This window comes from Macaca nemestrina, chromosome 9 (genome assembly GCF_043159975.1).
Source record: "Macaca nemestrina isolate mMacNem1 chromosome 9, mMacNem.hap1, whole genome shotgun sequence".
NCBI classification, from domain to species: domain Eukaryota; kingdom Metazoa; phylum Chordata; class Mammalia; order Primates; family Cercopithecidae; genus Macaca; species Macaca nemestrina.
Window position 1 is genome coordinate 37303309 of NC_092133.1, and position 23883 is coordinate 37327191.

General features: G+C 46.1%; 1 protein-coding gene across 1 annotated transcript in view; it reads left to right on the plus strand.

Annotated features, from left to right (window-relative positions):
* Window positions 1-23883, plus strand: part of LOC105478457 (tolloid like 2) — a 152320-nt gene that overhangs the window by 22194 nt on the left and 106243 nt on the right. Inside the window, exon 2 of the mRNA XM_011735792.3 lies at window positions 15431-15541. Coding sequence (XP_011734094.1) covers window positions 15431-15541 — 111 coding nt within the window. The remainder of the gene's footprint in view (window positions 1-15430; window positions 15542-23883) is intronic.

A 23883-nucleotide genomic window follows, 5' to 3' on the forward strand; every position in this document is an offset into this window, starting at 1 on the left:
ACAGAAAACTTCTTTAAACCTGTTAAATCCCTCCGCTGGAAACTTGCAATGAACTAAATGCATCTGTGGGTAGGATTTCCCTGTGACGCTCCCCGCCTCTGGCCCCTCCAGCCCACCTCAGCCTGTTTCCTGAGAGGAATTCCAATGGTTTGAATTCTACATATTTAGTTCCTCCAATAACCTGGGCTTATCTCTAGGTGACTATCTTATGGAACATCTATGAAGTCTTCCTCACTTCCTGAGTGAGGAAGTTATTGGAGTGGACAAACAGCAGGCCCCAGACAAATACCCTATGTTTCTCTAAAAGAAAGTGTAGTGAAGTCAAACATTAGGTCAGAGACCATGGACTCTGTTGGTTTCCAAACTGCAGTGTCCATCTGAGTCACCTGAATGGGTGGGGCAGGGCATGAATTAAAATGCATATTCCTGGGTGCTGACTTCAGAGATTCTGATTTCCTAGATCCAGGTTGGGGCCTGGGGATCCACGTGTCAGCACTCTCCTTTGACACTTCTGATGTAAGTGGTTTCTGGGCCATGCCTGCAGAAACACTGAGCTGGTTCGGCTGTCTCATTGTGTGAGTGAAGAAAATGCCTCAACGGGGAAACACACAGCTTCCAGTATAGACCGTGGAGATGCAGACCACATCTCTTCCCGTGTAGACCATGCTTCATTTCCCAAGATACAGAGCCACTGCAGAATATTTGTGATTAGGTCCACGGGTAGGAAGCTGACTGAACAATAAACCATGCCCTAGTGTAGCCCCGAGGTCTAAGTGTACAGATGAAAATCAGGAAGTGTCCTGGTTGATGAGGGTGAGTTGGGGTAAGGTGGGTATCTCCTGTAGGCCACTCTCCTCGGATAAGACCCAGGTCCTCATTGGTTTGGAGCAAGCCCTGGGACAGGGCAGGGCATATGGCCAGGATGAACCAGGAAGGTCAAGGGGCTGCCCTGGGCCTGCCATTCTCTAGGGGCCAGGGAACAGAGTCTTGGGGATAGTGCAGTTGGTGATAGAAGGTGGCTGTGGGGTGGAAGGGGTCTCCCTCCAACTGACTGGCTGCTGCCTGGCTTGAAGTCTCCCCAGCTCTGCAGACCTCAACTCAGGGGCCATTCACCACCCACAAAATCCCCCCACCAGACTTTTGGAATCTTCACTGTGGAGGGGTGTGAGGACTCCTCCAGGCCCAACCCCTCCTGTACTCTATCCCTTGAAAGCAGCTGCCCGGGCTGCCCCTGGCTGGCCAGGCTGGTGGCTCCTCTGTTGGCAGAGCACTTCCTGCTGACCCTGAGGTCAGTCCCCACCTTGAATCCTAATGCTGGGACCAGCGTCCTGTTCAGGGCAGTGAACCGAGCTCTGAGTCTTGGAGCCAAAAGGTCTGAGTTCAAGCCCTGTCCCTTTCTTATGGATTGTCAACTTGGGCTGGTCATTAACTTTCCCAAGTCTCTCTTTCCCCTGTAAGATTTGGTGGCCTTCCTGCCTTCCTCTAGGACTTCTGCAAGGGGGCATTTATTTACTCACTGATTCAGGGATGAGAATGTTCTGAAGATCAGTGCCAGACCCTGTGCTGGATGCTGGGGTTTCAGGCATGGGGAGTGTTTGCAGGAGAGGAGGATATGTGCATGGAAGGGGTGGCATACTGTAAAGTGCTATACCGGAATGACAGACTCCTGATTACCCTCTCCACCCTGGGTGCTTTACCAGCTCCAGGATCCTGTTCCCAATTCTCAGCCTCCCTTTCTGCCCCTGCTCAGCCTGTCAGATCCCCTGGCCTCCTGTCCTGCCTTACCCTTACTGTCTGCAACAGTCCACAATGCTGGGCCCCCCACTTCAGCTGGCTTACCCTCACTGCGCCCCTCCTGCTCCTGCCTTGACAGTGCCTTGCTCTTTCTCACCTCAGGGCCTTTGCACATGCTGTCCCTTTAGCCAGCATGCCCTTTCCTCTTGTTATCCACCTGCCAAACTGCAGCTCACTCATCATCTTCCCACTCATCCCCTTTGTGAGGCTTTCCTAATTCTACATTTCCAAGGTTGTAAATTAGTCATTCCTCCTCTCCATGCTTCCATCTTACTAAGAGAGCCAAAGATGCATGGCAGTTAAGAGTTAGAATTGAGAGGGGGCCTGGAGGAAGTTGCCTAAATCTCTCTGTGCCTACAGTCCTCATCTGACACTGGGTACGATGATGCGCATTGCACGGGTTTGCTGTCCTGAGGGCTAGGGGAGTGAGAGGAGCCTGCATGGTGTGGGTGCTGCAGAACCATCAGTCCCTTTCTCTTCAGCACTGGTCCTGAGAGGAGATCTAAAACACCAGATTTGGAAGAAATAGTGATTGCTGTTCAAAGATCGATGGGGATATGATGGAAGGGCATGAGCTCCCCGTCTCTGGATGGAGTATTGGACCCGATGACCTGTATGGCCCCTACCAGTCCTAGAAGTCTGTCATTCCTGGAGGACTGTGGAGCAGTACAACAGTCTCCAAAATGTGTTCCTTAGGTCAGGAGACCCAGTGAAAGGAGAGCTCAGAGGCAACTATGTTGGGAAATGCTGCATTCCCAGTCTTTCTCTTGGAGAGCCGTGATATTTGTTAGAATTGTAAAGGCTCTGGGAAGTCCTGCAGTAAACAACGTGGTTTAACAGCATTTCTTAGTAACTTTTTAGAATGTGGAACTTTGGGGAAAATTGGATAAGAGATCTGATGTTTGTTTGTTTTTTGTTTAAGATGGAGTTTTGCTCTTGTTGCCCAGGCTGGAGTGCAGTGGAGCAATCTTGGCTCACTGCAACCTCTGCCTCCTGGGTTCAAGCGATTTTACTGCCTCAGCCTCCTGAATAGCTGGGATTACAGGTGCTTGCCACCATGCCCAGCTAACTTTTGTATTTTTAATAGAGATGGGTTTTCACCATGTTGATCAGGCTGATCTCAAACCCCTGACCTGAGGTGACCCACCCCGCTCGGTCTCCCAAAGTGCTGGGATTACAGGCATGAGACACGGCGCCTAGCAGGGATCTGATTTTGGAATCAGAGAGACTTGTGTTGACTCAGAAAACCTGTGCAGCTTCTTCCTGCCTGCATGACCTTGGCCAATTCCTACCTCCCTCATGGCCTTTTTTTTTCTCTCCCTTCTATAAAAAGGGAACAAGAATGACTTCCCCTTGAAACTGGTGAGAGGACAGATTGTGGTAATATGTAGAGGACATTCAGCCTGGTCCCAGGGACTCAGTGAGTGCTGCATGCTTCTGCTGTCGATGGGGATAAGACAGCCAGGGCAAGATCTGTGCTGTGCAAATCTTGGATGGGAGCTGCAGGAATGAGCCTTTCCCTGCAAGGCTCAGATCATGGTCATCTTTTGCAGACCTCAAAATCAGGCACACACATGACATCAGATGGGTAACATAACAGAACTTCAGAAACTGTGAGGTACTTTATAGGTACTTACTGACCTTACTGCAGTGGCCTGGAGCTGGCAGCTACCTACTTGTGACGCCCGACTGTGCACACCTTTTCCCAACTCCATGTTCAGTGACCTGAAATCAGTCACAGTGGGAGCATTTACACAGGGAAATCAGCAAACAGCACAAACCAAAGCTCTCCTGAACCCCAGCCAATTATTAAATAGCAGCATACCACTGATGGATTAGGTATCATTAGAAAGCGTGTCTTTAATGCTAGTCCTTTTACATTTCCAAATTTATTACATAACAGCTTTAAGACTGTATTTGACTAATTTATAAAGATTTCAATTTTTTGATTTCCAAAAAACATTTTTCCTATTGTACTTCATAATCTATTCCGGAAACATTTACTAGCCAGAGCTTCATAAGAAAACACTACCACCTGGTGGTGAGTCCCTCAATTGCAGGTTGAAGCTCCGGTGGGGTAGCCAAGACTGGAGCTTGAGGGTATTTTCATGGATGTGCCTTTTTTTTTTTTAAAAAAAAAAAAAAACACAGGGTTTTGCTTTTGTTGCCCAGGCTAGAGTGCAATGGTGCAATCTCGGCTCACTGCAACCTCCGCCTCCCGGATTTAAGCAATTTTCCTGCCTCAGCCTCCCGAGTAGCTGGGATTACAGATGCCCACCACCAAGCCCAGCTAATTTTTTGTATTTTTAGTAGAGATGGGTTTCACCATATTGGCCACGCTGGTCTTGAACTCCTGACCTCAGGTGATTCGCCTGCCCCGGCCTCCCAAAGTGCTGGGATTACAGGTGAGAGCCACCACGCCCAGCTGGATGTGCATTTTAAATGCTTCCTGCGGCCCACATGTTCAAGTTCTACATCCCTGTAAAGAATTGCCCTGCCTACCCTCTTCACTATGGCCATGTCGAACACAGAGAGGCGGAGGGGAGCCCATGACCCCAGGGTCATAGTTGGAAACAGAGTCCCTGGTGCCTTGGGTCAGTGCTTCTCCAACTCCAGGGTGCACCCGATTCCCTTGAGGGATGTTAACATGCAGATTTTGACCCAGCAAGTCTGAGGTGGGCTCTGAGATTCTGTATTTCTGTCGAGCTCCAAGATAATGTTGACGCTGCTGGTCTATGGATTACACCTTGAATAGCTGGGATTGGTAGTGGAAGAGGTGATGGGAATACTTTGAAAGTTTTCTCTTTGCCTTTTGGTAAGAATTCAATAACTTTGTGTGTTGAATCCATAGACATAACTCATTTGCTTCTAAGTATTGTTCAGTCCACTCATTGATTTAATTTTTTATTTATTTGGCGTTAATTTTGGTGTATAGTATAAGGTTCAAAGCCAACTGATTTTTCCTCAAAGAGGTAACCCGTTTGCTTCAACATCATTCATTGCTTAGTTCCCTACTTTTCAGAAATGTGCACGACCTGTTTTATCCCATATAAGTTTTATTAGATATCATCTAGGAACTGCTTTCAAATGATTCTCCATTGCAGACTGTCTAATGAAGCCAGGCCTCCTTTGGTACTCTTTTTCTCAGCTGTTCTCACCTGATTGTGCAGATTAACATTAATATCACCTTGCCAGTAATAAAAAAAAGATTGGGATTTCGATTGAAGTGTATTAAACGCACACATTCATTTGGAAAGAGTTAATGGTTCTTTAATGGTCTTTCTTACCAGAAACATGTCTCAACTTTCATGTCAGTCACTTTTTATAGCTTTTGTAGGATTTTACATTTCTTGACCTAGTAACACATTTTTGTCATCCAGGTTGTTCCTAGCTATGTCATTTTAACTTTTTTTCCAATTATTTTCATTTTTTTTGAGACAGAGTCTCACTCTGTCACCCAGGCTGGAGTGCAGTGGTACAATCTCAGCTCACTGTAACCTCCACCTCCTGGGTTCAAGTGATTCTCCTGCCTCAGCCTCCCAAGTAGCTGGGACTACAGGCACGTGCAACCACGCCTGGCTAATTTTTGTATTTTTAGTAGAGACAGGGTGTCACCATGTTGGCCAGGCTAGTCTTGAACTCCTGACCTCAAGTGATTCACCCACCTTGGCCTCCCAAAGTGCTAGGATTACAGGTGTGAGCCACTGTGCCCTGCTTAGATATGTTATTTTAAATAGAATTTTTATATGATTTTATTTTATAAGTAATATATAGTAGTTTGTATTATATCATTTATAATTTGTATTATTTATATTATGTTTATAATATAGCTAGCCACATGTGACAATTTAAAATTTAATTAAAAGGAAATAAAATGTAAAATTCAGTTCCTCAATCATATTAATCACATTTCAATGCCCAATAACCACAAGTGGTTAGCAGGTACCATGTTGATGGGATTGCTCCCTCCCTCCCTCCCTCCTTCCTTCCCTCCCTCCCTCCCTCCCTCCCTTCTTTCTTTCTTTCTTTCTTTCTTTCTTTCTTTCTTTCTTTCTTTCTTTCTTTCTTTCTTTCTTTCTTTCTTTCTTTCTTCCTTCCTTCCTTCCTTCCTTCCTTCCTTTCTTTCTTTCTGTTTCTTTCTTTCTTTCTTTCTTTTCTTTCTTTCTTTCTTTCTTTCTTTCTTTCTTTCTTTCTTTCTTTCTTTCTTTCTTTCTTTCTTCCTTCCTTCCTTCCTTCCTTCCTTCCTTCCTTCCTTCCTTCCTTCTCTCTCTCTCTCTCTCTCTCTTTCTTTCTCTTTCTTTCTTTCTTTCTTTCTTTCTTTCTTTCTTTCTTTCTTTCTTTCTTTCTTTCTTTCTTTCTTTCTTTCTCCTTCCTTCCTTCCTTCCTTCCTTCCTTCCTTCCTTCCTTCCTTCCTTCCTTCCTTCCTTCTTTTCCCTTCCCTTCCCTTCCCTTCCCTTCCCTTCCCTTCTCTTCCCTTCCCTTCCCTTCCCTTCCCTCCCCTCCCCTCCCCTCCCCTCCCCTCCCCTCCCCTCCCCTCCGCTCTTCTGACAGGGTTTCGCCCTGTTGCCCAGGCTGGAGTGCAGAGACATCATCGTGGCTCACTGTAGCCTCGACCTCCTGGATTCAAGTGATCCTCCTGCCTCAGTCTCCCATGTAGCTGGGGCCACCGGGGTGTGCCACCATGCCCAGCTAATGTTTTGGTTTTTTGGTAGAGACAGGCGTCTCACTTTGTTGCCCAGGCTGGTCTCAAACTCCTGTGCTCAGGTGATCTTCCCACCTTGGCCTCCCAAAGTGTTGGGATTACAAGTGAGCCACTGCACCTGGCTTGGGATTACTTCAGTTTATTCTTTTAGGTTTTCTAGAAGAGCAGCTGCTTTGATACCAAACTACTGGTTTCTCTCCTGCAGCAGCATTACCCTGATTTCCTTCTTAACGAGGAAGGCAAGGATGGCAAATGTGTGCCACGAGGGTTGCCCTGTGCACTCATGCCCATGGCGCACATCACAATTAGTCACAGCGCTCTTTGCTGTTCCTGGGCTATACTGGTTTTGAACTTACCCCTTAGTGCCCTGCTCTTCTCTCTGAAGACACACATTTCACGTCATGGAAGGACCTCTGTTATGAAGAACGCATTGTGTCAGGAGTCTAGGTTCCTTCGGCAGCCTTTGGCTTATTTAGAGTATCAAGGTGAGTTTCTTCTTCCTTCCACACAGGGGTTTCCATCCTTGGCTCCCAGATGCATGTGGGCCCTGCTGGTTCAGACCCCGTTGTTATGAGTGGTCCTGGACTTGAGTCTTCATTCTGCCAAATGACTCACTATGTGACCTTGAATGAATCACTCAGACCCCCTGCAGAACATGCTGCTGTCTATGGAAGGCGGTGGTGGCTTGGAGACTCCAGATGACATTCTAGACCTGTGTCCTGGGGTGCAGCCACTACTCTGGCTTGAAGGCTGTATCTGTGAGCCTAAGGGGCAGCGCTGAGGACTCATGCCATGGGCTGTGCCCCCTCTGAGTGAAGAGCAGGTGACCTTCTTGGACTGGCTTTGAGCGGGATCTACAGGAACTGTCTGTGGGATCCTGGGGTAGGATCTATAGAACACAAGGGAAGAGTCTGCAGGACCGCAGCATGGGAGCCTGGGCTGGCATGGGAAGGGGCTCTCTGAGCCTTGAGGTGGGGTAGGATCCAGTCCCACACCATGGGGGCTTCCTGTGGGTGCTGCAGAAGGGCCAGGCCACGCCCTCTTGCAGCTGTTGTGGGTAAGGGTTGTCCTAGGCTGGGCACGCAAGCACTAAGTCAGTGCGTCCCAAGGGGATCAAACCTGTAAAAATGTCTCTTAGCTCACTGCATATCACATTGATGTGGGCCATGGCTGGCCACCTCAGTGCCTGCAGGGTGCAGATCTTCCATCTCATATTTGCTGAGTGGGGCATGGTACCAGTTCTGTGCTGAGCACGGATCCACATTATCTCAGTTGATGCTTGCAACAACCCCACGTGGAAGATACTATGACTCTTTATTCCCACTTGGAAGATGAAGAAACTGAGACTCAGAGAGGTGAAGTTATTTGTCTAAGGCTTCCCAGGCAGGACGTGAGCCGGGGGCTATCTGATTAGGTTCTTTTACCGTCAGCCGCTAGGCCCATACAGCACCATATGATGGCTTTCCTTGGCAAGTATAAAATGGGATTTCACAAGTGAAATGTACATGGGAGCCTGTCGTCATGGCGTTTAGACTCTGGCACAATCTGGGAAGTTGAGTAGATGCTAAGAGCTGAGGGAGCCGCTGGGGGACTGGGAGGAACCCTGGCTTGGGGTCCTGGCTCTGCTGCTTGCTGGCCCTTTGACCCCAAGCAAGTCATTCTCTTTTCTGAGTCTCAGGTTCTTAATCGGTAAAACTGGAACGAGACCAATATAGGTTGATGCAAAAACTAAAAGGAGCGATGCCTATGTACAATCCAGTGTTAACTGTAAAGCATTACAGAAAACGTGATCTCCTCTCCCTCCCCCAACTCCACCTACTCCAACCCCCACCCCTACCCCTGCCAATGCCTGGCGTGTGCTGCCTCATTAAGTGTTAGGTGAGTATAGTAGTGTGATTTAGCCCCCACTGTCTGGTTAATATTGTCTGGTTGAGACCATTTGTCCTAAAGGAATACAGAGAAAGGAAAGAGTGTGTCGGGGTGGGAGGGCAAATACTGATGATGGAAGCTGAGTTGACTTTTGCAGGGTGGGGTCTTCTGGATGAGGACAGGTGGGGGAGGGGGAGAGACAGGAACCAGGAGGAACAAAGTGGAGGTTGGAGTGGCACCACTGTTCACTGAGTGCTTGCCACAGGCCAGGCCTGGCACCGGCTGCTTAACAGACCTCATGTCATTTAATTCGCTCACACTTCTACTAGCTAGGCACCTCTATTTCCAGATGAGGAAACCATGACTCAGAGAGACCAAGTGAGTTACCCGAGGTCACACAGCTCTTCAATGATGGCACTGGGATTGGAACCCCGGTCTTTCTGACTTAAAAGTACATGCTTTTAATGAGCCTGCCTCCCCAGGTGAACAATATGAAGACTGCAGGCAGAAAGTGCCTTTGTGGAGGATTCCCCTGCAAGGGAATCAGCCTGGGGCTCCCACCCTTTGGTGTCAGGAGGATACCTGAGCACTGGGCATGAGGAGGTGGAGACCAAGCAGGCTGAGCAGGCCCAGGTGACAGTGTGGGAGGAGTTTCCCAGCAGCCCTTTGACTTTGGGAAGGGGCTGCTGCAGACCGGCCCCTGCTGCTCTGCCTTGCTTGGCCCCTCTGCCATGCTCTGCCTGCCTTCAAACTGCGGTGTGCAGGGGCATTGGACTTCGCAGGGGTGCTGTCTACAGATGGTTCAAGGGAGTGAACTTCTGGGTTCTGAAGCATACATCTAGAATTCTATACTAAGACAGCTGGAGGATGCTGGCACGTGGCCCTTCCTGCACTTCACGGAAGAGAGGCTTACCTGTCACCCATCTGGAATCCCACTGTGTACAAAACCCCCAAGTGTCAAAGGAAAAATGAGAAATGGTTGGTTATAGAGCAGCCTTCTTCGATGAGGAGCCAGAGTATCTTAGACCTGCAGCTCTTCTGTCTCTTCTCATCTATAGGAATTTCTATTAAGGGAAATGCTTGAGGCAGGGGGGAATATTTTGAATTCAGAACAACTGAAGTCAGGTAGTTAATGATAGTGATTCTCTTAAGTATAACTAGAATGCTCCCTGGACCTCTAAATTTTTCAAGCTATGTGGATAAAACCCAGGATTAACATTTTTCTTGTTTTCTTTAGGTTTCAGCATGCTATTCCATAAGGTAGTTAAACCTATTTACCAAACCATATCATGAAACATTGATTCCACATATAGTCAATCCTCATCTTGTAAAATATTTATTATTTTCTTCTCATGAGCAAAATAAGTGTTTAAACTTATCGTGAGAAATCTGAAGTGTCAGGTTAACAAAGGGATATGTAGCTTTTCAAAATGATTTAGGAACACGTGAACACAGAAGTTGGAAGACCACTATATTACTTCCTTGGCTTGGGTGCTTTTCCCAGTGCCTGTTCATCTGTTCCCTTCTCCCACCCTCTTGCTTCTCTCTTTCTTTTCTCAGAAGGTTTGAGAAGTATTCCTGATTGCCTCCATTGCCATTGCCATAATTGACATGGGACACTTTTTCTATGGGGGAAAAGTGGCGCTGCACTGTGGACTGTCTTGTGCCAAATCTTCAGGAAAGTGGGAAGCCGAAGGGCTCAGTGCAGGCAGCTGGAAATCATCTTTGACCTAGCCAACCTGCCCACACATTTCAAGGGAGTTCTAGGTGACAGTCAGAATTCAAGGAATTGTCAGATAGACTGCCTTGTACAAAGTTTGAGTCCCCAAGAAAAGCTTTAAATTGAGAGACATTTATTGCATTCAGTCAACACTTTTTATTTTCTAATTTTTTATTCTAGCCATCCGAATGGCTGTGAAGTGGTACTTCATTGCGGTTCTGATTTGCATTTCCCTAATGACTGATGCTTTTGAGCATCTTTTCATGTGTTGGCCATTTATATCTTTTCCTTACAGGTGTGTTTTTTCAGATCCTTTGCTTATTTTTAATTGGGTTGCCTTTTTGTTGTTGAATTGTAAGAGTTCATTTTATATTCTGGATTCTAGGCTCTTATAAGATATATGACTTGCACAAATTTTCTCCCATTCTGTAAGTTGTCTTTTCACATTCTTGATAATGTCCTCCTTTTATGATAATATCACAATGCATAAAAATTTATAAATTTGATTAAATCTAATTTATTTTTTCTTTTGTTGCTCATGCTTTTGATGTTATATCTACGCCATTGCCAAATCATGAAGATTTATGCCGATGTTTCTTTCTAATAGTTTTATGGTTTTAGCTCCTACATTTAGGTCATTGATTGATTCACTTTGAGTTAAATTTTGTATATGGTGCGAAGTAGGAATTCAACTTTATTCTTTTGCACATTTGTTTCTTTTAAAAGCCTCTAGTGGCTTGTAACTAAATAAGAAAGGGGGACGGAGAGCTGGGAAACTCCGACCTAGAAATATAAAAATGAGTGCTGTGAGGAGCATGAGTCTCAATTCATAGATTTCACAGTATGGACAGCATGGATGGATGACGTGGGTTTCAAAGTTTCGAAAGTTATATTTGACCTCTGCGGGGAAATCACCTACTATGTGCCAAGTACAGGGAGAAGCGTGAGCCGGTTTATAGATTTTGTAATATGGACAGCTTGGATGGATTACTTGGGTTTCAAATTTCAAGTTATGTTTGATCTCTGCAGGGAAAGCATCAATGTGTCAAGTACAGGGCTTGGTTCTTCATTGCTCCACAAATTTTATTTTTCTTCCTTCAATAGATTACATCTACTGAAGTAAGATTATGTCTATTGAAGAAAAAAAGAAAGCCATGGTGCCATGGTATGTGTGTGTGTGTACTTATGGGTATATGATCTCATTTAATTTTCTCAACAGGTTTCCAGAATAGGCAATATTATCTCTATTTATAGATGAATCATTTGTGGCTCAGTGAGGTGGACTAACATGTGCGAGGTTACAGAGCTAATAAGTTTCAGAGCCAGAATATGAATACAGATCATTTTGCAAAGGCTGTATGTGTCAATCATTATAATCTAGATTATGATACAGTAATAAATAATTCCTAAGTATCCGTGCTTTATAACCACAGAAGTTTTTGTCTCATGTTACATGTTCACCCTGGATCATATCATCTTCACTCTGTGTCTCAGCCTGATAGAGCAACCTGTTTCTGGAATATTCTTTGTCTTATGGCTTTGGGAAAAGAGAACATGGCAAACCATGTGCTGGGTCTTACAGGTTCTGCTTGGAAGTGACACATGTCACTTCCCCTCACTTTCATTAACCAGAAAAAAATCATGGTGGGCCAGGTGCAGTGGCTCATACCTGTAATCCCCGCACTTTGGGAGGCCGAGGCAGGAGGATCACTTGAGGTCAGGAGTTCCAGACCAGCTTGGCCAACATGGTGAAACCCCAACTCTACTAAAAATACAAAAACATTAGCCAGCATGGTGGTGCATGCCTGTAATCCCAGCTACATGGGAGGTAGAGGAATGAGAATCACTTGAATCTGGGAGGCGGAGATTGCAGTGAGCTGAGATCATGCCACTGCACTCCAGCCTGGGCAACAGAGAGAGACTCCATCTCAAAAAATAAATAAATAAAATAAATCACATGGTGAAGCCTGACATCTGAGAGAGGGGGAAGTATAATTTGTACCCAGGAGAAGCAGCAAAAATGATGAACAATAATAGACTCTGTCACAGGTCTCCTCCCCTCTTGTAACAAATACTTGCTTCCCTTCTCCTCCCATATATACAACATACTTACCTTTCCCCAAAGTCCGGTCCAGTCATGGTACCAGGCTCCAAGTCCAAGATCTTGTGATCGTCTCTATACTAAGTCAGGATGTGACTCCTCTTCATCCAGAGACTTGTGAACTTTAAAACAATCATATACTTCCCCACCCCACCCCCAAATACATACTCAATATACAATGATAGATAAGGGACAGGATAACTGAAACAAACACTTCCATTTGGAAACAGGAAGATTGGGAGGCACAACAGTCACTGATCCATAACAGTTCTGAAATCAGGCTGGACACATGTTGCGAGGGGCCCCGAGGATGGGGAAGGTTCCTTCATGAGGCCCTGATGCCACCTCCTGCGAGTAGCTCTCCTTTCACTTTCCCTCCGTGGCTTTGAGCTCCACACTCTGGGAGGTCCTGCCCTTCCTTTTCCCTTATTCTTATTGACCACATCTGAAGAGGGCATCAGAGAATATGCCCTTCATGGGGGCAGCTTTTTCAGCCTGTTTCTTTCCCATACGAGGATGGGGGCCCAAGGGTCATTTTATGTCATTTTAAGTGTCAAACATTGGCAGCCTCTTATAGGCCATGCTAATGACTTTTTTTGGTCCTATGCTTTTCTACAACATTAATCATCTTCTTATCTGTTTGGTTCAGCTGTGTGTGCCATAGCCACATACAATTATTTTCTAAACATGTCTATCTCTCTCCAGACTTAATTATTGCTACCTTGCACTTATGAAGCTTCTGAGAGAAACATATTCTTAGTTTTCTTTATCTGAACAATTCTTTCCCAACTGAAAGGATTTACCAGGTACCATCTTGGTTGGTCCTTGCTACAAGGTTGAATTTTTTTTCTTTAACAGACATCTTGAGTATAATTTACATGCTGTGTAATTCGCTTATCGTAAGTGTACTAGTGATTTTAGTAAATTTATAATTGTGTAACCATAGCTACAATCCAGTTCTAGAGCATTTCCAGCAACCTCCAAATTTCTGCATGTTCATTTACAGTCAATCCTTGTCTCTGCCCCCAGTCCTAAGCAATTACAAATATTTCTACTTCTTTTTTTTTTTTTTTTTTTTGAGATGAAGTCTCGCTCTGTTGCCCAGGCTGGAGTGCAGTGGCGCAATCTCAGCTCACTGCAAGCTCTGCCTCCTGAGTTCATGCCATTTTCCTGCCTCAGCCTCCTGAGTAGCTGGGACAACAGGCGCCCGCCAACACGCCCGGCTAATTTTTTGTATTTTTAGTAGAGACAGGGTTTCACCGTGTTAGCCAGGATGGTCTCGATCTCCTGACCTCGTGATCCGCCCGCCTCGGCCTCCCAAAGTGCTGGGATTACAGGCGTGAGCCCCTGCACCCGGCCAAATATTTCTACTTCTATAAATTAGCCTTTTGTAGACATTTCATATCAAATGAATCATATAACATGCAGTGTTTGGCAACAGTTATTTCATTTCGCATGATGTTTTTGAGATTCATACATGTTGGAGCCTGTGTCTATAGTTTGTTCCTTTTAATTGCTACATAGTTCCGTTGTATAGATATGCCACATTGTGTTTGTCCATTTCAATAGCTAATGGATATTTAAGTTGTTTCAAGATTAGGGCTGTTAGAAAGAAGGCCGCCATAAACATTTGAACATGTCTTTGTATGAACATGTTTTCATTTCTCTTGGGAAGATCTCTAAGAGTTGAATTGCTGGGTCTCATGACAAATTTAAGTTACTTTTTAGAGAACCTTCCGGTTTTCTATAAAGGCCTTTCTTGACACTACAACGCTGAATTTTCATCAACCTCTGTTACTTGAGGTTCTCAGCCTTCTGTTTTTCTGTAGTTATGAGAATAGGTTAGCTCTTCCAACTCCCTAAGACCCTGAAGTTTTGGACTCTCTATTCTTTGTCATTCTTACAAAAATTGTCATTTTTTTGAGCCCGTTTCTTTCTTGTAGTGCCTTGTCAAACATAGTTAATAACAACCAAGGCACGCTATCAACATTCTTACTCCATGTCTTCATTTGAAACCATAGCACATTCAGTTCATCATCTGCCTTCCGAGTGAAGGCAGGCAACACTTTGACTGAATGCTTCGTCACCGTCACCGCATAACATAGAGATGACTTCCTCTCAGCCTCTGGTAACAGTTTCCTTGACACCTGGCCCAAAGACAATGGATTTTTGTTACACAACATACTATTTCTGATAGCAATTTCTGTATTAGTGAGGATACAGAGATTGTGTTCCAGTAATGAATGCCCGTGAATCTCAGAAGATTATGAAAACAACATCACACTTGTAATCCCAGTGTTTTGAGAAGCTGAGGCAGGAGAATTATTCGAGACTGCACAACATAGTGAGACCCTGTCTCTACAAAAAAATTTTAAAAATTAGCCAGGCGTGGTGTCCCATGTCTGGAGTCCTAGCTACTCAGGCAGCTGAGGTGGGAGGATTGCTTGAGCCCAGGCTTCCAAGGTTGCAGTGAGCTATGATCGTGACACTGCACTCCAGACTGGGCTACAGAGCAAGACTCTGTCTCTCTTAAAAAAAAAAAAAATTCCATCCTCCCCCCTGACAATAAAACAGTGATTTCATTTTTTAATCCGTGCTACATATCCATCCTGATAAGCCACACTATGCTATACATCATCTTTACTCCAGAACATAGGGTGATCCCCATGAACCCAGATGAACCCCATCTAGAACACTGCTTGTCTTCTGGGACAGGGCAAAGAGGACGCAGTGAATCATGTACTAGATCTTAAAGCTTCTGCTCATACTGAATTAGAGCAGGCTGTGTGGCCAATCCTGACACCAATAGGGCAGGGAACTATAATGTTTTCCCAGGGAAGGGCAACAAAAATTATGGACAACAGTATAATTTATCACATTATTCTTTTTCTTCTATATCCTGGGGACCATAAAGAAGAAAGAAGCAGTTGTCTTTTTGTGGTAGTTTTGCTCAGAGCTGCCTAGAGCGAGGACAAGACAGGTGACCTTTCAAAATACCTTGCAGACTAAGGATGTGGATTTTCATGGCGGTTGGCCCAGCCGCAGGGCTCTGATGCACAGAACTAATACCTTCTGTTCCTCTGCCTCCACCAGCCCTATCTCTTTGGCTCAAGGAGAAATTTTATTGGATGGGTTGTCTTTTCCAAAGTTTACTACCCAACACCCAATGCTCTTTGGGGCATTAGTGAATCCATTTTTCTTGACTTCCACCATAAATTCACCCACTTATGTGTTTTCTTCCCAGCTGTCTTTTGGGGAGACATTGCCTTAGATGAAGATGACTTGAAGCTCTTTCACATTGACAAAGTCAGAGACTGGACCAAGCAAACAGTGGGGGCAACTGGACACAGCACAGGTAGGTACTACATCCTCCCTTCTCCTGCCCTGACGGGAGGGACGAGGGACTCCAGCAGGGGGAGATGTGGACCACAAGTCATTGGTATTTGACCTGCTAGTCCAATGCCCCCCTATTTGTGGAAAATCAGAGGAGTCACTTCTCCTCCTCCACTGGAACCAGTGGAGCTGGGGCTTCCAAGTTTGCTGATTCTTCTAAGAAAATCTCCATTTGCCTCTTTATCAGAGGGTTCAGGCTGGAGCTTGGTGTTGGTTCTTAGGACTCTGGCCTCAGGATTCAGCACTTTCCAGATTGGAGAGTCAAGTGAAATGGAAACAGATAACCATAATACCTCATAGCAAGTGTGTGAGAAACCATGAGCAGTGGGAAGACAGAGAGTGAGTGGAGAAGCCTGCCTGGTGTCATGTGAATGGGCACTCGTGTGTGGTGTCTTGAAGGGTGAGGAGTCCTGTGTGGGAAAAAGGGCATTTCAGGTGGAATGAGAGCCTTTTGCAAAGGCAGGAAGTATGAGGGGACTCTATTTGAGGAACAGAGGTAAGGTGCAAGTCACTGGAGGGCAGCCCTTTGGGGTGGGCTGTGGCAGGAGATGCATCTGGAGAAGTTAGCTGGGGTGGATGGTGAAGGGCTTGTCTGTTGAGCTCATGAGCTTGGGCTTTGACCACTGGGCAGTAGGGGTTCTGATGAATAGGAGCATGACTGGCTCATCTTGAAATCAGGGGTGCCTGGGTGGAGGCCCCTCTCCCACTGCTCTTTGCAGCCCACCAGGTGCCGTTGGGGTGCTGGGTTTCTGGCTGGCTGCTTGGGCAGCCTCACTATGCCGATTACAGTGGGGATGGTGCTCGGGGGAGGGTTATATCAGGCAGTTCCTCTCCCAGGCTGCTCATGTACGTGGTGACATCTAGGAAGATCTCTGGAACCTGGAGGGAGGTAGGTGGGCATGTGCCTGGGGCACCTCCTGCAGTTCATGAGGAACCCGAGCAGCTACAGGGACCTGCCTTCAAAGCTCCCTGCAGGGGTGGGTGGATGAGGGCTGACATTGCCAGGAGGCCACAGGGACCTATTGCCAGTGGCTGGGAGGAAGGTGGAGCAGTTATGTACTTTAGGGTTTCTTTTTGGTGTCTTGTTTCATGAGTGTCATTTCTTAGGATTTTTGAGGTCTTGTATAAGGTTTGAAAGTCTATTCACATTGTAAATGGAGTTTTCAATTATTTTTAATACCAATATATCCAGAACTTTACTTAAACGCTAACCAAGGGAAGCATCTTTGCATAATTCTACCACTCTGTCTAATCACACTTTTTCTCCCCAGTTCTTACCTGGAGGCCTAGAGAAGCTGACCTGACTGTAACCTTGTGTGTGTAGTTAAAATATTTTTAAAACATTTTTGATGGTGTTACTTAAAAATAGTGAACTTCACGTATCTCAAACATACAGCATGATGAACTTTTACATATGTACACACCCATGGGACTACCACCCAGACCAAGATAAGGAATATTCCAGACCCCAGAGACTCCACACACCCCTCCCAGTTAACACGCATCCCAAAGTAGCCACTGGTCTGACCTCTATCACCACAGATTCCTTTTACCTGCATGGAGTCGTACAGTCTGTATTACTCTGTGTCTGGTTTCTTTTAGGTGGCCTGTGACTGAAATTCACTCATGTTGTTGTGTTGCTCTTTTTCATTGTTGTGCAGTATTCTATTGTGTGAACGGACCCTGGTTTATTTGTTCTTCAGTTGACAGACATGTGGGCAGTTTGTGGTTTGGGTTATGATAAATAAAGCTGCTGCTGTCATTCTTAGACATAGTGTTTTGGAGAACACGAGCACTCATTTCCACTGGGCCTGTGCCCAGGAGTGGGGTCGCTGGGTCATAGGGCACACACAGTTCAGCTTTAGTAGGTACTGTTGGAGAGTCCTCCAAAGTGGTTGTACCACTTTAGGCTCTAAGTGGATGCGTACTCATTTAGAAGACAGGAGCGGTGTCTGGGCAGGATCCAGTAAGGCCTTTGAGTCTTGGTCTCCGCGGTTTGGGTCTCACTGAGTTGACGCCTGCCCACCATCAATAATGCTCAGGGTTGCCTCTCTCAGCTCTCCTGCTGTCCTTGGGGGCCTAAGGTTGGCAGATGGGAGTGAGAGACCCCAAAGAGAGGCGGGGCAGTGGCCAGCCACCACGCCAGCTGCGTGCCTAGCTCTTAGAGGGTTGTGTTGAGGGAAGGCTGCCTGAGGATGCTGCAGTGGAGGAAGCCCAGCAGCCCTGCCTTCTCCCTCATGCCACTTGCTCAAGGTGGACATGACCTAAGAACTCGGAGGCCTGTCTTCTCCCTTCTCTCCTGTGAGCTGATAGAGCTGATAGAGCATGGAGCTTACATCCTGCCTGGATTTAGATCCCCCAGAGTCTGGGCCAGGACCTTGTACCCAGAAGGTGCTGGCCAACATCACCAGAGAGGAGGTGGAGGCAGATGAAGATGGCAGACCCTGGAGCCGTCTCCCAGGGCCTTAGAGATCCAGAGCCTCAGCAGGGCTTTGCTCCCAGAAGGGTGGTGAGAGCGTTGACCGTGGTCACAGGCTTTGGGGTCAGACTGCCTGGGCTTGCATCCTTAAGCTGGGCCTCAGTTTCCCCATCTGTCAAATGCAAATAGCAATAATAGTTACCTCAGAGTAATGCTGTGAGGATGAAAAGAAAGAATATGTGCAAAGTGCTTAGCACAGTGCCTGGCACATAACAAATGCTTATAAATTTCATCTGCTTCCTCCTCATTATTATTAATATTCGCAGAGAGAAGACTGACCTGGGAGGGTTTACGATTAAAGTGGAGAGTGGGGAGCTGGGCATGTCACCCCTGTGGTCCCAGCTACTTGAGAGGCTGAAGCAGGAGGATCACTTGAGCCTGGGAGGTCGAGGCTGCAGTGAGCAATATCACACCACTGCACTCCAGCCTGGGCGACAGAGTGAAACCTTGTCTCTAAAAAAATTAAAATTAAAATTAAAACAAGTGAAGAATGAGGAAAATTTGCTGGGTACGGAGGGAATGTGGGGGCTTAGGAATGAGGCCTTTGAAATACATAATACTTGGTGTTTCCTCCTTCCCAAGCTTGAAACACACTTTTCTAGTGTGTTTTTATGGCAAAGTGATTTTTATCCTGATCATTTTTCTCTGAGGGCCAATAGTACTTTGCATCTACCTAGAATAGTAGGAATAGTTATTTTATCATCAGAATGGGAATATTTTTTATTGTTTTTGTTGATTAAACTAGTGCTGCTTGTTGTTTAAAAAAAAAAAAAGTCCAATAGCTCATAATTGTATAAAGTGGAAAGTGAAAATCCCCTGTTATCTGAGCCCCAAAGATCCCTGGCATTACCAGTTTGCTGGATTCTTTCCAGACTTAATGTGCTCGGGCTGTGTGTGTGCATGTGTGTGTATGTGTGTGTATGTGTGTCTGTGTGTAACATAAAAGGGATTAGGGATTTTACTCAATGTGCTTTGGCGTTGTGTGTGTTTTTTACTTAACACTCTATCACGGACATCTTGTTATGCAGCACGTTGTGGTCTCTCTTATTTTAACGGCAGTAGTGGTCCAATGTGCCGTGATTTACCTAACTAAGCCCTTATAGATAAATGTGAAGGTTGTTTCCCATTTTTTTTCTGTATTTTTTTTCCTCTTAGAAGAAACGTTTCTATGAATAACTTTCTGCATATATTTTTAAACATTTGTTTTAATTTTAAAAATCTTTAAAAAGGAATCACACCTTTACCCTCTTTTTCTACGTCCAAATGTGTGGGAAGATGTATTTTTAGATGCAAGTTAGTCTCATTTCCAAGCTTTGGTAAGTGCCTCTGTGTATTAGTCTATTTTCACCCTGCTGATAAAGCTGTACCCGAGACTGGGCAATTTACAAAAGAGAGAGGGTTAACTGGACTCACCGTTCCACATGGCTGGGGAGTCCTCATAACATGGCGGAAGGCAAGGAGGAACAAGTCACATCTTGTGTGGATGGGGGCAGGCAAGGAGAGCTTGTATAGGGAAACTCCCGTTTTTAAAACCGTCAGATCTCGTGAGACCCATTTACCATTGCAAGAACAGCATGGGAAAGACCCGCCCTATAATTCAATCATCTCCCTTTGGGTCCCTCCCACAACACTTGGAATTACAGGAGCTACAAGATGAGATTTGGGTGGGGACACAGAGCCAAACTATGATTCTGTTTCTTTTGTTGGAGGGTAGGGAGAGGGCTCAAAGGGAGAGGTCTGAGGTCCCTGGAGGGGGACATGGGGGGAAGGGTCCAGAACCCTGCAGTGCAGCCCCAGAGGCCTCCTTTGCCTGTTTATTCTGTGATCTTGGAACTGCTTTTTCGGCTGCAGAAGGAAACCATGTCAGTTGCCCTAGAGGTGACCTAGGCAGCCTCATTTGCTACATGTGCCCAAATTTAGTCAGTAGCAGAATCAGGACTAGAATCCAAGTTTCTCAACTCCAAGGTTGCTGTGTCTTCTACTTTACCAACCTGCCCGTCATATTGCCAGCTAGAGGAGCTGAGAACAAGAGTGCAGGTGGTCATTCCTTTGCTGTCACTTGGAAAGCAGGCTGCAGTCTTTCTGTGCCAATGGTGAGCCAAGACCTTATGCCTGGATTGGCTTAAGAGCGCACGTCGGGTACTGCAGTGTCCACAAAAAGTCACTGACAGCTTTGGGATTCACAGCAGGGAGCATGTCTTCTGTTCATTTGGGGCCATGAGCTGTGTCAATTTCATGCCAATTTGTCTCCCTGCCTCTAGTCTCTCTTACTCCATTCAGCTTCTAGCTTATCTTCCTGGCAACCTTGTGACCACTGTAGTGGGTCCTCCCAAAACCCATGTCTACCTGGAACCTCAGAATGTAATCTTATTTGCAAATAGAATCTTTGCAGATCTAATTAGTTAAGGATCTTGAGGTGAGATCATCCTGGATTTAGGGTGGATCCTAAATCCGCTGACTGATGTGCTTATAGGAAAAGAATAGGACACAGAGAGAAGGCCATGTGAAGACAGAGGCAGAGATTGAAGTGATGTAGCCACAAGCCAAGAACACCAGGGTTATCAGGAGCCACCACAAGCTAAGCAGAAACAAAGTTGGATTCTCCCTTCAAGTATTCCGGGAGAATGCTGCCAACACCTGGACTTCAGGCTTCTAGCCTCCAGGATTGTGAGAGAATAGAGTTCTGTTGTAAGCCACCCAGCTATAATTTGTATGGCAGTCCTAGGAAACTAATACAGCTGTGCTCTTTATAACCTTCAATAACTCCCCCTTGCTTATTAGAAACATTCCTTGGTCGGACTCTTAAGACCCTTCATGCTATGTCCACAATCTATCTATCCAACCTCTCTTCCCACTCCTGGTCCTCCAGCCAAATGCAATGATGTGTGCCTGTGCAGGCTCCCAGTTTCCTTCCTGACAGCCTCTGTTCTAGCTGTCCCCTCTGCTCAAAGTCCCCATTCTACACGTAAGGAAATGAAGGCCCCCAGAAAGGCTGGATGACCCATTCAAGCCTCTTTATCCATCTCTACCCAGCTGCATTCGTGACACCTCTTTACTCTGCACGCCTCCCAGCTTGGGGAGATCGCATGGGTAGATGGTGCTGTTAAAATTGGCCTCATTTTGTGCTTGGGATGGAGAGAACTGCTCTTTCTCCCCCGTTCTCCGATGGGCCCATTCCCTTGCCATGGGGCTGCTGGAGGATATGGCAGCCACATTTTGTATGTGTGTGGGGGCAAGGCAGCAAGAATGGATTCTTCAGGGAGAGAAAGTCCTTCTGTGTGCATTTTATTTGCAGTGAGAAGAATGGGAGTCCTGGGCAGGCATTGGCAAGCTGTTCTATGAATGGGGCCCTTGAATTAACATTGCAGAGTTTCCTAAAGCTGCTAATCGGATTAGCTGTGTAGTGAAGGAAGTACTTAGCGGGAGACACACACAGACACGCACACAGGCGCGCACAAACTTTCCGACCCTCTTGCACCCTCTTCGATGGGACAGTGGCCGAACCTGACAGCCCCATTCCTGGGTTCTTAGACACCTCTCCTGTTAGCCACGTGAGATGTGGAGGAGAAGCCTGTGTGACTGATGCTTTCAACTTTGTTTGTTTGTTTGTTCCCTTAAGAGTCCAGGAAGTCTGTGTTGGGCAAGTCCATCTTTGCAAATGTACCTGAAGAGGAAATCTGGATCTGATTTCTTGACGTTTGTAATGAGGACTTTGAAAGGGGAAATGGTTTTAATTACTTATTGGCTCGGATGGAAGTTGATGTTTCCCGCCTCATCTATTCTGAGCCACTGGGCCATGTCCATCTCTATTTAAGAAATCAACCTTACTCTAAATCCTCACTTCCTAAACACCTGCCATCTGTGTAGGATGTCTGCATAACCCCAACGGTTTGGGCATCGGGTTCAAGATAATACATTAGCAGGAGAGACTCTGAGACACGTCCCCTCTCTGGGCCCTGTCTCTGAATCATAGGGACGCTTTCTTTTTTTCATTTTATTTTATTTTTTGAGACAGAGTCTCTCTCTGTTGCCCAGGCTGGAATGCAGTGGCATGATCTCAGGTTCAAGTGATTCTCCTGCCTCAGCCTCTCGAGTAGCTGGGATTACAGGCGCCCACCACCATGCCCAGCTAATTTTTGTATTTTTAGTAGAGATGGAGTTTCACCATGTTAGCCAGGCTGGTCTTGAACTCCTGATCTCAAGTGATTCACCCGCCTCAGCCTCCCAAAGTGCTGGGATTATAAGCGTGAGCCACCACGCCCAGCCTTGGATTCTTTCTTTACCCACAGACCCTTTGGTTCCTAGAGTTCCTTTCCGTATGCTGTCCATGACTTTGAGTGGCACACATTACTCTCACCTGGTCTCAGTGTTCCTATCTGATCAGGGGGGCTGATGGAACCACATTCTGACTTCCTTCAAGCCAGTTTGAGCTCTGGATTTGAGTGCTGGTGTTTCAGGCTAAAGAAAAGAGGGGAACCAAAGGCTATCAGGCATTACAGGGCTAAAGGTAGGTATTGAACACCAATGCATGCCCCAGAGAAACCCAATGTCCAGAATCAGAGAACTTGGATTTAGGGTTTCTGGGCTCTGCTTTCCAAGGTTTGAGGCTCTAAAAATAGATCCAACATGTTTCTGTTCCCAAAATATTTTTAACTTTGAATTTTTTTTTTTTTTTTTTTTTTTTTGAGACAGGGTTTTGCTCCGTCACTCAGTCTGGGGTGCAGTGGTGCACTGAAGCCTCAACCTCCTGGGTTCCAACCATCCTCTCACCTCAGCCTCCTGAGTAGCTGGAACCACAGGCACATGCCACCGTGCCTGGCTGATTTTTGTATTTTTTGTGGAGACAAGGTGTCATGTTGTTTCCCAGGCTGGTCTTGAACTCCTGGGCTCAAGCAATCCTCCTGCCTCAGCCTCCCAAAGTATTGGGATTATAAGTGTGAACCACTGCACTCGGCCCAACTGTGAGGCTCTTGAGATAACTTAAGATGGGGCTGTGATTTTTCAGCCTCTACCCCTGTGGAAACATTCCCTAAGCTTTGTAGACATGGCTTCATCATTTCACTAGTTTTCTTTGTTGGGGTAGGAGTGCTACTGACTGCCGAGTGTCCAGATGAGAATGGATCAGTGGGGTGCTCCCTGTGATATCCTACAGAAGGGACGATGTCTCGATTTTGTGAATGAATGTCAGGCTGAACTCTTGCTGGGCCAGTTCATTGGATTCAAGTCTGTCTTCTCTCACATCATGCATTGCCAAGTGCCATCTCTGAGAAATCTCAGGGCCTCTGCTGCCAGGGCCACAGGTTTGGAAATCTGGAGAGTCACAGGGGCCCATCAGGGAGCTCTCTTATACATCCCTATCTTTCCACTGTCTCCTCAAAACCTAGGTGAGAAGTGGGTCCGGAGAAGAAGGTCCTGGTGGCTTCTTTTCTCTAAGTATGTTGTGCTTGACATTTTGAGATTCACAGACTCCTTTGAGAATCTGATGAACATTATGAACCTTCTCATAGGTAGACACACACACACACAGAGACACACACACACAATTGTGCTTGCAATTTTCAGATTGAGATCCATGGATCTCAAGTTACGAAATTCTGACCCCAGTCCTGTCTTTGGTGTGCCTCCCCACTGTTGGAGCTGTGCCCATGGGCCTCAGGACCTTGGAGGGCTGCCGTGCGGTAAGACATGGCTGTCGGAGCCCAGCAGGCCTGAGTTTGCGCCCCTGGCTCTGTACTGATTAGCTGTGGGACTTAGAGCAAATCATTCCTTATTTGTAAGATGGAATAATAATACCTGCGTCACAGCGGGGATTAAATAAGTGTGAT